The sequence below is a fragment of the Hibiscus syriacus genome, unplaced genomic scaffold (assembly GCF_006381635.1).
Source record: "Hibiscus syriacus cultivar Baekdansim isolate YM2019G1 unplaced genomic scaffold, ASM638163v2 tig00116976_pilon, whole genome shotgun sequence".
Lineage (NCBI taxonomy): Eukaryota > Viridiplantae > Streptophyta > Magnoliopsida > Malvales > Malvaceae > Hibiscus > Hibiscus syriacus.
In genome coordinates, this window is record NW_024063500.1 from 988,444 (window position 1) to 1,003,840 (window position 15,397).

The following is a 15,397-nucleotide window of genomic DNA, read 5'->3' on the forward strand; positions in this document are numbered from 1 at the left end:
TAGCCTCATATTTTAATATTTAATATTTTAATCCCGAATAATTATTATAGGTTAGATCACACTATTAGTACTCAAATTTTATAATATTTCGAATTAGGGCCTTTAGGTTTTATATCTTATAATTTAATCACTGATTTTAATTTTTACCATAGTTTTCTTAATTTTTTATTTATTCCTATATTTTAATTTTCTCTATTATAGTCACTGTTTAAATCACATTTTAATTATTATCCTTTAAATTCTAATATATTTAAATTAGTACTTAATTATTAATTTATTATTATTTTAGCTTAGTCATATATATATATATATTTGATTAAATAATAATATTTATTATTTTTAAATATTAAGAAAGGACAGTCTTAATAACTAGATGTTCTTTTCTGATATTTTAATAAATAAATACCCTATTATAAAACCCTAAAAATATATTCTATTTAGTTTTATAAAAATTGTTTTATTTTAAGAATTATTGATTGAATCTGAAATAAGAGGATCATAAATTAAATTTATATTCGAATTCTTAAAACTTCTACTGTTAGAGACAATTTAAAATCGACAGGGACCAATTTTGGGCATTGTGGGTTCTAATTTTTCCCCAAATGTAACAGACCACGAATCCCTTTTTATTATTAAAAAGAACTAATTTTTGGTTAAACGCAGATCGGTTTATCTTTTAACTGATGTTTTCTTAAAAACTATTTAAACGATGATTTTTTATGTATTCGACCTACCTTACAAAAAGGCTGATGGCAACTCCCCAAACATTTCAATAAAAATCATTTATTTATTCACCATTATTTTTCCGCCAATGAAATTTGTGCCCGGACGAAAACCGGTTACGACAATTAGTATGTCCATATAGTCACATAACATTCAATTATAAATAACGATCTCTTGGATCAGTGAGCCTGAATTAAGAGCCAGCCCTTATCAAAGTAGCTGAATCCAACGAATGGGAGACAATAATATCAGCAATTACGATGCAAAAATAATGAAGTACCAAGTGAAATGAGATATAACCTCCCCAAAGCAAAACTTGCTTTCTTATTCTAAAATCCGTTAACTAAAGCGCCAATGTCACGGCCCCTCCTCTCAACCTCTTGACCTCTTTCAATCAAAGTAACATCTGCACCAAATTCTGCAAGAACCAGAGAAGCAAACAAGCCAGATGACCCACTGCCCACAACAGCAAACCTGGGTTTTCTAGCTGTGGAACACTTGTGCGATTCACCAGAGTTAATGTTATGCCTTTGTTCTCTCGGCAATGTATCATTGCTATCTTTAATATGACATACTAGACTGGTCAAACCACTACTAATTTTTTTCACTAGGGATGTGTTCTATAAGCCCAACTTATGCTCCAACCGGTTAATGAAGTCCCACGTACGAGGTTCAAGGCAGCTTACTAACATCCATATCCACAGTATACACAAACTTGGCCTCCTTCAGTATCTGAAAAATCATCAACAAATCAAATCAATAAAATGGATTTGATAAACAACTTAAACTTTCTTATTGTTAATGTTCCTCCTCTAACAATTAATCATCTAAAGCTAAATTGCAATCAATGAAAATAAAGGGATTAATACAGAATTTGAAGAAACTAACATAGGTTCCAACGTGCATCAATTTTCAAAATTAATCAGCGGAATCAATCAACACAATTAATTTACCTTTCTTGCATCAAAAGACTTCCGAACCACTGAGAAAGCTTCTTCTGGCAACATGGAAGCTACCTGAAATAAACCAAAAATTAGAAAATAAAAAAGATAAAATTTATATAAAAATAAGCTTAAAGAGGAGAATTTACTGGAAACTTGATGGCTTTAGAGATTTTTTGGAGCAAGCCAATATGGATTTGGAGAAAGTCTTTTCCTGGTTCATTTTGGACAGGAACAGCAAGCTTTGAGAACCTCTAGATTCCTTCGAACTTGGTGGTGGGGGAGGATAGAGGTTTCTTTTGCTTCAATCTCAGTTTCTTCTTCTCTGAAGGGTATATCTGCTTGCCGGTTCTCTTGGTGCAGAGGATTCGGACCGTTTGGCAACTAGGATGGAGGGATCTTGGAGTGGAATAGAGGAGAAGGGAATTGGAGGAAGGGTGGTGGAAAGGGAAGAGAAGCTTGGAAGGACATTGAAGCAGAGACGACATAGAGAGAGCAACCATTCCAACTGCCACCTTCAGCTTGGGGATAAGAAAACTTTATTAAATCTTCCTCCTTGCCAGTATAACATGTAGATATTTATATTTATAGTTTAACAAAATGTAATATAATATATTATTTAAATAATAATATTTTATTAATTAATCCATTGAATGATATTGGTGGTTAGAGGGAGTTTTAATCTCTTTTAAGGTCATGAGTTCAAACATCTATATTTATAAGGTGTGTGTGGTATCAATGATTATGAAGATCTTGGACAATACTACCTTGTAATTACCTCATACTATTAAAAATTAAATATTTTTATTAATACTTTAATAATAAGATGAATTGTAATTTAATAAAAATAGTAATAAATATTTTATATAAAAAGAAAAATTATTTCATGTATTGGTATTACAACATTACTAGTATAATTCTATTGTTATCATGCATCTCATTTAGAATTTAAGATCATATTTAGGTTCAAGATTTATAGTTGTATCTGCAAGGATCATATAGTGAAGGAAGGCGTGTCCACAAGTTCCTTCCGGTATTCTACTCTTTAATCTGCTACTAATATCACAGCTTGATATATTCTGTAATCTGCTATGCAGAGACTCCAAAATGGTGACAATGAAAAAGACAGATGAAGCTTTACCATAATAATTTCTTTCCAATTTTGCAGGTTTTGATGATCGCTCGAGAAGAGCTGTCTGTTATGCAATGATGAACCCGAATACGGTCTAGATAGGGAATGTCATGATCCTGAAGCAAATGTTGTTCTTTCATGTGGTCATGTGTTTCATAGCCAGTGCTTATGGCTGACAATAACCACTGTTCTAGTTGTTGCGTACGTAAGAACAGATAACTTGCATTGCTTGGGGGGGGGAATACAATTTACATACATATTAAAATACAACCAGCTTATTACAACAAACAAATTTTGTTAAAACACCTAAGATTTACATGGGCTTTACAAGTATTCTTCATCAGAAGAATTTTCCAAATCCGGATAAATCCCATTGTTAGATATGATAGCTATCCATCATATTTTCTGCTAACATGAGGGCGATTGCGAAACTCGATATTTATCATTTCATGCAGTTGATAAACAAGAAAGCTATCTTATCTAGCTTTCCTCTCAATCTTCTGAAATGTTAAACAAGAACTTCGGTGACGCAATTCGGGAAGATGAAGCAACAAGTCCAAATGAGTCCTTTCTTGACATTCCCAGCGCCTGCTTGCTACTAGAGATCTGTATTTCCTTCACAATCCTTCGCCTCACTCTTAGCCGTTTTGTTTACCTGGAAATCTTTTGCATCAAGTCCGTCACAATTTTCCCCTTTCGCCTGTGAATTTGTTCCTTTTGTACCGTCCTTTTGCAAAAGACAACAGAGAGAATTAACCCTTGCCATGAGGGATTTCTCATCAGAGGCTGTTGCAAATTGAGCGTCACTGAAAAGGTACTGTGCAATTTCCTCCAGCATTTCCTGGTCTGGTCTATTTTCAGAGGATGGATTTCCAAAGGTCATCTGCTCCGAAAGACACTGTTCAATATGGTTCATAAGATCATTCATGGACATAGATGGGTTAGGTCCAGGCACTTTTATCTGGTCCCAATTCCTCAGCTGTTTTGAACCCACTGCTTCACAAGTTCCTTCAGTGGCACAAGAGTCCATCAATAATGTGAAATGAGAGATTATTTGACAAGGAAGAAAAGAAAGTTTTTTTTTTAAAAAAAAATGCTTTGGAAGATCCATCTTTCTATTCAGCTAATAAGATTAAACCCAGGAAAGAAGGAATTGCATTATCACAAATACTAAACCCACAAGACACTGAACAAATCAAATAGTATGTATATGCAAAATTCGTTATATACATATATTTACACTGCTGTCTATATCAGCCCCCATCACAATTAGAAAAGATTTATCATTTCAAGAGTGTATAACAATTATACACTATTGTTCAGATCAAATGTATTCAACTTCCTAAAAGATCACATAAAACACCATATCAGGATCAGACTTCAAAGTGTAAATAAAAGAGAATGCATTAACCACCAGCACATAAAAAACAAAATACAAGTTTCTGATTATACCTGAACTGGGAAATCGGGCTTCCCTGTACATAGCTTCCGGGGTTATACCAGTAGAATCCCCTTTCTCAATCTCCAAAGAAGAAGATTGAGCTGCAGATGGTGACGCTATACTCTGGAAGCCAGAGGTAGTAGATCCTTTACTGGTATCTAACGCCAAATTCCGAGGCTCAAATATGGTGAATCCAAAACTATCTCTGGTCGTCTGCTTAAACAGTTTAAACGCATGTCACACTGGATAAGTTTCTCAAAATGTTTGTTTAACAACCCTTGGGGGCACTGCAAAAAGTGTTGTCTGCACAGCCAAAATATAAATTTTCCATTGATATATTAGTCTCATAACTATATACATACAACTGAGATAAACTGCAATATATAGTTTTTATTTCCACAAATAAGAATTAGATTCATAACTTTTACCTATATGCTAGCTTGGCCATCAGTAAAATCTGAAGTTGCCTGCCATAAGGTGTGTTTCTAGGCTGTGGATTAGTCTCCCGGAAGAAAAGGGGCTGTCTTGCCAGCTGCATCATAAAAGAAACAACCAAGGTCACACATATTCATTGAGAGAGATAGAGAGAGAAACAGAAGATCATAAGAAAAACAAGAAGTTTACACAACATTTAAAGTCCCTGGTCCATCATCGGGGCATTTTGCTTTAATTTCCATGATATCCGACCACTGTATTTCAATCTTACTCTTAAGCGCACCTTCCAATACCTCCCAAACAAGCTTGTGCTTTGCAAAATAACACTTGGCCACTAAATCACCTTCATGCCTCGACTTATACTACAAATCATCAGGCAAACAATCCTTCAGCTACTTGACCTCAAAATACATGCATTTTGTAAAAGAAATAAAACAAAACTCGTAAAACAATAACCTCCCAATTGCCGATTAGAAGAATGGAAGCTGGAAAGTTAGAGGCTTTAAGCTTATCAGCAGCATGTTAGCCCCTTTTTGACTCCAGAGCTCAGGACTTCAGCTTGGGCAGCTGAGACACTGGTTTGGGATTGAGAGAGGCGCATTTGGATCAAATCCAAAAGTGAAGGACTCTTCCTTAGCGTCAAACCAAGTGGACTTGGCTCGTCCAACGGATTAAATCGCGATGGCGGGATCGGAAAAACATTAGTTTCCGAGTTCCACTGACCAAAAAAATCTTTAAAATTTTAAAACCTCTGGCATAACTACATAAGATTCTTATTTCCCTAAATAGTTGAGATCCCTAAAATTACGTAATTTTATTTCATTAAAAAGAGGAAAACAAAATTGAAAGAGAAATTACATGTTGAATATTTGGAGATGGTTTTGATCGTTTGCTAAGAGGGCCATGTTCTTCCTCTAGAGAATCGTCGACGATCTCCAATTTCACCGGCGCCTTTTCCGGGCACGCCGTCGTTTGGATCTCTGGCCTAAGATTTCCGGATCTCATCAACTGAACCGTTCAATCAAATAGAAAAACTCGATTTCCCAGCCCAAAATTTGCGTAAAATCTTTTTTTTTTCTTCTTTTTCCTGGAAGAAAATTGAAGCTAAGACTAAAAAGAGAACAGATTTAGAAGAATCTGAAAACCCTAGAAATTTGCTTTTGGAACCACGCCTGTTTTTCTGACGGCGGGCAGGTGCAAGATCTCGTGTTATTCTGAGCCATTGAATGTGCAATAGTTACGAGATTACTTGAATTTCCTTGCTTTGTGGTAACTCTTGCAGGTTAGAGTGGAGGCTACTATTGTCATTCTGTCAAAAAGTCGAGAATGTTCTGGCAGAATCATAACACAATAATGGATAAGTGTGGGGCCCTGTAGATTAGGTTTCTTTTAAATGACGGCGTCTGTTTGGCTTCACCATATCGAGTGTGGTCTTTCAAGTTGATCGCCCGACTCTTGAAGTAGATGGATTGGGGAAGTTCTGTTGTGCGATGTTTGAAAAAAAAAAAAATAGTGTGATCGGTTAAAATTTAGATCGGTTATGTTATATCATTTAACCGAAAATATTATCAAGTATAATAACATATTAGGTACCACTTATATAATGTAATAGCTAGCGCTTATATAATAAAATATGTTAATTACTGGAAACATTATCAAGCACAATAATATATTAGGTACCACTTATATAATGTAATAGATATCACTATAATAAAATATGTTAATTATCGTAAACATTATTAAACACAATAATATATTAGGTAGCGCTTATATAATAAAATAGGCGATTATATAATAAATAGGTAGCGCTTATATAATAAAATAGGTTAATTACTGGAAATATTATTAAGCACAATAATATATTAGGTACCGCTTATATAATGTAATAGGTATCACTTATATGATAAAATAGGTTAATTACTAGAAACATTATCAAACACAATAACATATTAGGTATCGTTTATATAATGTAATAGGTAGCGCTTATATAATAAAATAGGTAACGCTTATATAATAAAATAGGTAGCGCTTATATAATAAATAGATTAATTACTGGAAACATTATCAAGCACAATAACATATTAGATACCACTTATATAATGTAATAGGTAACACTTATATAATAAAATAGGTTAATTACTATAAACATTATCAATCACAATAACATATTAGGTAGCGCTTATATAACGTAATAGGTAGCGTTTATATAATAAAATAGGTTAATTACTTAATTTGTTATTACAATATATTAGGTAAACACTTAAAATGTTACCAAGGATAACATAACTGGTTAATTATTATTTTGTTATTTTAAAATAACTTGTACGTTTATTATAATGTAATAACATTATTTTGTTATTACTTAACTTGTACGTTATAAAAAAAAGTTACGTTAATTGATTATAATATTTTTTATATTCATTTATTAACTAAAAAAATAATTGCATATTGTAATTAAGTTTATAATATAATATAATAAGAATATTATTTGAAAATAAATTATTTATGAATTGTAAAAAATATTTATTATCTAATTATTACATACATATTAACGTAATTTGTAAAGGACTTGCAAAGATTATTTATTTATTATAAGGATTTTGTTTTTAATGACGTAAAAACTCATTAATACTTTTTATAACGTACAAGTTAAGTAATAACCGCTTATATAACATTATTTTGTTAATTACTTAATTTGTTATTAAAACATATTAGGAAACACTTAAAATTTTACCAAGGATAACAATAAATTAATATTATTTATTAAAAAAATAATATTATTATTTTTAAAATAAACATTGCAAATTTATCTATTACATTATAATTATCGGTTTTTTGATGTTTTGGGATCGATACAATTTTAAATGTATCAACACTTTGTGCGTGCACCTCGTTGGGCATTCATTTTGGAAAAAGTATCGACACAAACTTAAAATGTGTCGATACATTATGTAGACCTATTTTCTCATAAAATCGGTATATTTATACTGAGTACATTGTAAATTTACCTTTTACATTGTAATTATCGGTTTCGATGTTTTTGGGATCGATACTTTTAATAAATGTATCGACACTTTATGTGTGCACCTCGTTTGGCATTCATTCTGGACAAAATGTATCGACACATTTAAATTTGTGTCGATACATTATGTTGACCTATTCTCTCATAAAATCGGTATATTTATACCGGTTACATTGTAAATTTACCTATTATATTATAATTATCGGTTTCGATGTAACATATGTGTCGATACTTTTTGAAAATGTATCGACACATGTGTTTCACTATTCTCTCATTATAATATAATTAATGATATATTATTCTTATTATAATAAATAATAAATATAATTATAATAATTTTATTTTAATAAAATATAATAATCATAATTTTTTATTTATAAAATTATAGATATAATATTTTAATAGTAATATTGACATAAATAATATTAAATAAATTATTCTAATATTTTAATTAAAAAATTGTATAATTTGTGTTTACTAATTTTATCATTAAAAAAAGTTTATTGTTATCGGTTTTGTTATTGTTGGGTTAATAAAACAGGTAAAAGATACCTAAAACATCAATGTTTTTTAACATTTCTGGTAAAATATCCAACAATAACAAAACCGTTAAAAAATAACAAAACCAGTAGTGCTTTACCTGTTTTGTTAAAATAATGATATTTTCGATAATTTTTAACGGTTTTGTTATGCACAACAATAACAAAACCGATATATTTTTTCCCGATAAAATGCCAAATAATAACAAAACCGGTAGAAATAATGATGTTTTCGGTAATTTTTACTGGTTTTGTTATGCACAATAATAATAAAATCGGTACCACTTTTTTTTAGTCAATAACAAAATCGGTACCGCCTTTTTTTAGCCGTATATTAAGCGCCTCACGTGAGCATTCCCCAGATGGATTGGATTACATTAACTTTTGGTAGATGTATACTTTACCCCAACTTGATAAGGTATCTATATTTTATCTATAAGCACTAGAAATCAAAAAGTCATTTTATTAATTTAAATTTGGAATTATGTTTCATCTAATGAATTTTTTAAGTGTTTAAAATATTCTAATCGATTTTATTTTTTTATAGTTAAATTTGATCTATTTGATCGTGATTTAATGATGATAAATCGACATGTTTGATAATGATTTAATTACCTTTTGAATTTGACATTCAATTCAAGCAATGATTGGAAGTATTTATATTCAACTTATTAGGTTTATGTTCATTCATGTTTATATTAAGATTTTATATCGTTTCGACTAATCGAGATAACACTTATATATTATTTTGTTGATATTTCTTCATTTGGAGCCATAGGTTGGATTTTGATATGTGGTTTGTGTTTATAGATAATTTTCTCACGATGCTCGATTTTAATTTGCGGTTATTAATGGTCTTTCAATAGTTTAATCATCTGTTGTTGTTTGGTTGTCGATGCAGTCAAATCTGTTTGTATCTATTTTGTTCGAGTTTTTGGGATGAGTTTAACCTTTTTCTTATATGATATAGATTGGCTAATTTTAAATTTTCGTTGTGATTTTAATTTTTTTTTAATAAAATTAACAACTCTATTTGCATTTAAAAAAACATTCATCATGCATATTAGAAAGTATGGAATTAAAAAGTTATATTAGAAATTTAGTGTAACATCCTCAATACCGGGTTAGTGACTAAATTGTAAAGTTTCAGAATTTGGTGATTTAAATGGGAATATTTCAGTATTGGATTAAGTGGTAAATATGAAAGAATTAAAAGGGTAGTATGGTAAATTAGCTTGAAAGATATTTTCATCTCCCTATTTAGAGAGATAATACTGGAAAATGAGAGAATTCTCCAGAGTTATCTTCTCCTCTTCCTTCTTCATACGTGAGGCTTGAAGTATAAGGTGAGTTTCTTAATTTTTGATTATTAGCTTATTTTTTTAAGTTGGGTTTTGATCATTAGATAATAACTAAGCTTAAGGAAAACTTAAGTCATCTTAAAATCAAAAGATAAAGGAGTTATGAAAGATTAAAGAAAATTGGTTTTAAGTGAAATTTTGAATAAGAAGGTTTAAATGAATTTGGAAAATGAATTTGGAGGATGAATTTGATTTGACATCTATTAGAATAAGAAGTTAGAAGTGTTATAATTAAGTTTGGATAACATGAAAAATATGGTATGATTATTGATTTCTATATGGAGAATAGAGTTTTAAGGTTTAAGATGAAATAAATGGATATAAATTAGTTTAAGTATGTATATTTGAGTTAGGAATATGAAAGGGAATAAAACATGAAGAATTTAAGTTGATATAGTGAATTTTCGGGCATGAGTAGTGATTTTCTAGGCTTGAACGAAAATTCCAGACTGTGCAGGGGGTACATATTCCCCCCTGAGGGGTATTGATTCCCCCTAAATGAAAAATGGAACTTTGGTTCATTAAATCGGCTTAGGTTATCAACATCAAGTTTAAGGTTTAGGCTTCTGATAGTTGTTTTTGAATTGTTATATTTATGTAGATATTGAACCTAAACAAGTTCCGGAATAATCAAAGGATTAGGATCGAATCAAAGCAAGGCTAAGGTGAGTGCAATTTAATTTGTGCTTATGTTATAGAACGAACATTGGCTTGCGATGAGCCAGTAACGGATTTACTATGGTAAGAAGTAAATTCTAAAATGCTATGTGATTTATATGTGTTAACAGGTTATAATATATGTTACATGATTTGCATAAGTATATGTTAGTTTGATAAGTCATATGAAAAAATATAAATAATCTATAAGATTATATAAGAATATGAAATATGTTATAGAAATTACATGATGACATGTTTGTTCCTTGGTGTTGTGATATATATGTGTTATTTGATATGAATATGGTAAGTAAAAGGGGTTAATGGGGATGATAAGAATAATAAGAATAATGGAATGACATGTATATGGGAATATATGTATATTCGATCTAAGTTATGTGAATATATGAGAATACATGCCTATGTGATGAGCTATGTGATGTATATACGAACATATGTGAACAAGATATGACATACGTACATGGACAAATGAGAAATGATATATTTTATATGATATGAACCTATGTGACTACGTGAGAAAGAATATATGTCTATGAGAAGGCATAAGAACAAAGTATAAGCTATGTGACATATGAATATGAATCATATGGAAATGTTCTACGTGTAAGTGAACTATGTGATGATATGATATGTGATAAATATGAAAAATAATGCCCATGTTATGTGTTATGAGATCTAGAGGTATAGTTGGCATGCCAAGAGTAGAGGGTCTACGCGGTCATTCGGGACAAATTCTACGTGGTCCTTCGGGACGTATATGTATTCTTTGAAATATGTATGAGGTCTTTTGAGACACCTACTTGATCATTGGTATATGTATATGATTCTTAAGGAATTTATATGTGGTCCTTATGGACAATCTTATATGGCACTATGGTGCATTTCTACGCGGCACTTCGGTGCATATTCTACGTGGCACTACGGTGCAAATTTATACGAGCTGTGGTGACAGCATTTGTGCACAACCTCAATGTACTCACATACCTTCAGTTCTCACCAGTGTACCATGGGCTAAGAAAGAGACAATAAAAAATACAATATATGTGATGTATTTGTTACATGAATTATATGATATTATGTGTGTTTTGTTATGAAATGATATATGTGTTCTATAATATATATGGAAATGTTCAACATAGGCTTATATGATATAAAGAAATTAGTGATGATAAAATGAGAAATGATAAGCATGTTAATGATGTTATGTTACATGATATGTGCATGTATGTATATATTACAGAAAAGAATATATGCTTTGGTATGATAAGGTAATATCAAATGTTCATGCATTGTAGAAGTTATAGTTAACATATAATTATGTTTTATATGCCTCACTAAGTCAACGACTTAGTGTGTGATTGTTTCACGCGTAGGTTCCGAGAAGAGGAATATTGGTAAAAGTTATGCTAGACAGGTCAGTTTCTCATTTCCAAAGATCAGATCAGAAAATAAATGTATATTATGTATTTTGTAATAAGGATAGTGGTTGGCATGTAAATAAAGGTTTAAATCCGATATGTTCTAATCTGTTTTGTAAAATCACATGATTAAGTTTTGTAATGTTTTAAATGTGTATATATAAATGGAAATTTTATTCGAATGAAACCTCATATTTTTTATAAATTTATACGTATTTTTCGGAAGTACTGTAGCAGGGTATTGATTCCCTGTAGCATATTGTAGCAGATATTGTTCATCATTGTTCATATGGTATTGTTCATACGTATTTTATTGTTCATAAATACGTTTTTTTATTAAAAAATTTATACGAAACACAATTTAATAGAATATTGTGGTATTTTCTTAAAATGAGTTCAAATTTTTTGATATTTTGTAAGAATATTGTTTTTAAAGGTTAATGTGACATCTCGGACTCGTATCCAGATCTGGTACGGGTTAGGGTGTTACATTTAATGGTATCAGAGCTACAGTTTAGCCGATTCTAGGCTAAAAATGAAGTCAAAAGTGTTTTAAAAAGTATACATGCCAACATAAAGTGAAAAATTTTCTGATCTGATAGTGTAAGGTGTATATTGTCTTGCTAATATAATTAAAATGCTATGTTATATTAGATGTATGATCATAAGAGTTTCCAAAGTGAAGCATAAGGCAATAAACTGAAGGTAATAGCATTCACCTGCCCTGGCCAGACAGGGAGAATAACGAAAAACCTCAGGGTGTACCTGTACAAGATTAGAGAATGTCTCATGATGTTAAATGATATTATGATGTGTTTTTAATTTTATACTTCTATAATTCATAGAATGAATGTATCGAAAAGAGTTGAGAACACCCGATTTTAAGGGTGAATTTGAGGAAGGTTTTGTTGTTACAGACCTTTGGTTAAATAATATGAAGATAATGTTGGAAGGTGTTCATTTCTCCAAAGTGGTGAAGTTAAATTGAGTAGTTTCGTTACTACGTGGGTAAGCTAGAAGTATGGTGAACAAATGTCACCATAAGAATGCTAAAAGATCAAGTGATGTGGTTATCATTTGTAGAAGAGTTCAAAAATAAGTACATGGATGATCAATTCATAAAACAAATGAAGCTCGAATATATGAGCTTGAAGCAAGGAAATTACATATGCATGTGTATGAGTATAAGTTTAATAAGTTAAACAAATTTATTGTTGAGTTGATTTTTGATTAAGAATGATAAGAAAGAACATGTGATTGGTTGTTTAGGGCTTGCGCCTTAAATTAAAAGAGTGTTACTGTTTTTGAAATTGTTCTCATTTCAAGAAATGGTTAATCGAGTTAAAGCTCTAGAAAGAGATAAGAATAAAAGGATTGGAGAATAAAAATCTCAGATGATTAAGAGAATTAGTGCTTCATAGAGTTAAGCACCATCAAAGAAAGATAGAGATTATGGTTTTCAACTTTAAACCATATATGAATTAGTTGTATTCTCCGTCATAGAATCAAATCAGATAAGATTCCGACAGACTCAAGTAGTAGGGTTTGATTTTGAAAGATTAAACAAGGAGTTATTGATAATAAGTCAGGGTTAAAGACAACCTTTGTGAATTGGGTTAAAAGCTCTGTTAGAAGTTATGAAAATTGAAGCAGGAAAATTATTTTAAAGGGATGAGATGAGTATTGAGATCTGGTAATTTTTGAAACAAGTGGAGAAAACACAAGTATAATAATGATAAAGAATAAGGTTCTGTGCAAGTAAAGCTGACTGACAAATTTATGAAAATATGATAAGGAGTGATAGTTAAGGATAAATATATGTGATATACAAGAGCATGTGAGTATAAAGGACATGATATGATTTAGTTATGTATAAGAAAATGCTGATTATAAAAAGGTAAATGGAATGGTTGAATTTGAACCAAAGGAATCGTAATATGGATGAATGAGAATGAAGGTTTGATAAGTGAAAGAAATAGATGATGAATTATTTTAGCTGGAAATAATACATATGGATAGTTTGATGAAGGTTTAACGTTTTGATTGAAAGAAATAAGTTGACCAATAAAGTAGTGTGATAGTGAATGTATTAAGTTAAAGGATTTCTATGTTTGACGGAAACAAATGATTGATAGAAAAGTTAAAAGGGATAAAGAGGGATAAGTATAAATGATATGAAAAGAATGTAAAAGAATAAGGGAAAAAGGTAATGAAAGAATTAAAGTAATGAAGTGAAGTTTATGATAGCACGAAAGATTTGTTGAAGAGGTGATATGTGAAAAGAAATAATAGACATATAGATAGTATTGTGTTTAAGCAAGAGTGTGGATATGATAAGGGGTTTGCATTATAGATGGCAAGAGTTAGCGATGGCTAACAAAATTATATGATTGAAATGTATTGGAATTATAAGATATTGTTAAGTCATGATAACCAAATATGAAGTGAATCCGGATACAGTTGTATATTTTAATTAGGTAATGTGATGTAGTGAATGAGATAAGGATTTGAATGTTCAAGAGAAGATATAGAGTAATAGAAAAGTTTGAGAATGAGTATATCGGTGAACAATTTATAAGATAAAGAAAGTTATAACATTTGATTTTGAAACAGATGAACAATTCATACGTATTTTACTGTTCATAAATATGTTTTTTTATTGGAAATTTTATACGAAACACAATTTAATAGAATATTGTGGTATTTTCTCAAAATGAGTTCAAATATTTTGATATTTTGTAAGAATATCATTTTTAAAGGTTAATGTGACATCTCAGACTCGTATCCGGATCTGATACGGGTTGGGGTGTTACATTTAGAGATTACGAAATTATAAAATTTTAAGAATATATAGTTAAATCATTAATAAGAATATTTAAAAAATTAAATTATATACAAATTTTAAATTTTTAAAATTACAACGGTATTCTTCAACACCCCTGGATTTAGGACTAGTTTAGCATTGTTTAAAAGTGATTTTTAAAAGTGCAAAAAACTTTTAAAAGTCTTTTTCAATAGTGCAGTTTGAAATTACTGTTAAAAAATAATTTTGAAAATATTAAATGTTCATTTCAAACATTATGTTAAATTAAAAATAGCTATTTAAATATGTTTATAATTATTAATACTATGATATATAAAATATATCAACTAATTATAAAAATATATTTTGAAATAATTAACAAAATTTTTATAAAAAGAGAGGAGAGTAACGATGGCTAAGAAAAAAGAAAAAAAAATAGGACAAACCCTAATTTTAATGAAAAATTTTAACAATAATTCTTTGTTTATTTCTTATTTTTTATTTTTAATACTTTTACCTTTATGACACGTTTTTCTCTGTTTTTATGAAATATTTTCGGCTGTTTGACTATTATTTTATTTTATCTTTTTTTTCAGGGTTAGATTTGACATCGCCATGACTGATCAAGATAGCTTTTATTTGTTATCATGTTGATTTTTACTGCTTTGGACCCTATAATGAGATTTAGATAGGTGTTTTGTATTTGTGTCTAATATTTTCACGTCACTTATTAGGTTTAAATGATAATTGTCGATACGGTTTGGATATGTTTAGTTTACGGTTGTGGTTATAATCGTAAATTTGATATTTTTAAAAAATACTAGTTTATATAAAATAAAAATAATTTAAATATATTTATTCTTTAGGCCTTTGAATATATATATATATATATATATATATATAT

At 29.9% G+C, this 15,397-nt stretch overlaps 1 protein-coding gene, 1 long non-coding RNA gene and 1 pseudogene across 2 annotated transcripts; all 3 read right to left on the minus strand.

Annotated features, from left to right (window-relative positions):
• Positions 1-1,299: 1,299 nt before the first annotated feature.
• Positions 1,300-2,206, minus strand: LOC120192659. The gene is made up of 3 exons (XR_005522791.1): positions 1,814-2,206; positions 1,677-1,739; positions 1,300-1,455 (listed from the first exon to the last, which is right to left on the minus strand). It is a non-coding gene; the product is annotated as an uncharacterized LOC120192659 (long non-coding RNA).
• Positions 2,207-2,993: 787 nt separating this feature from the next.
• On the minus strand, positions 2,994-4,595 carry LOC120192596. Its single transcript, XM_039195343.1, has 2 exons — positions 4,249-4,595; positions 2,994-3,804 (listed from the first exon to the last, which is right to left on the minus strand). Exons 1-2 carry the CDS (start codon positions 4,277-4,279, stop codon positions 3,395-3,397), a joined length of 441 nt encoding a protein of 146 aa, XP_039051274.1. The 5' UTR covers positions 4,280-4,595; the 3' UTR covers positions 2,994-3,394.
• A 106-nt stretch (positions 4,596-4,701) lies between these two features.
• LOC120192595 lies at positions 4,702-5,885 on the minus strand (annotated as a pseudogene).
• Between the last annotated feature and the right edge of the window lie 9,512 nt (positions 5,886-15,397).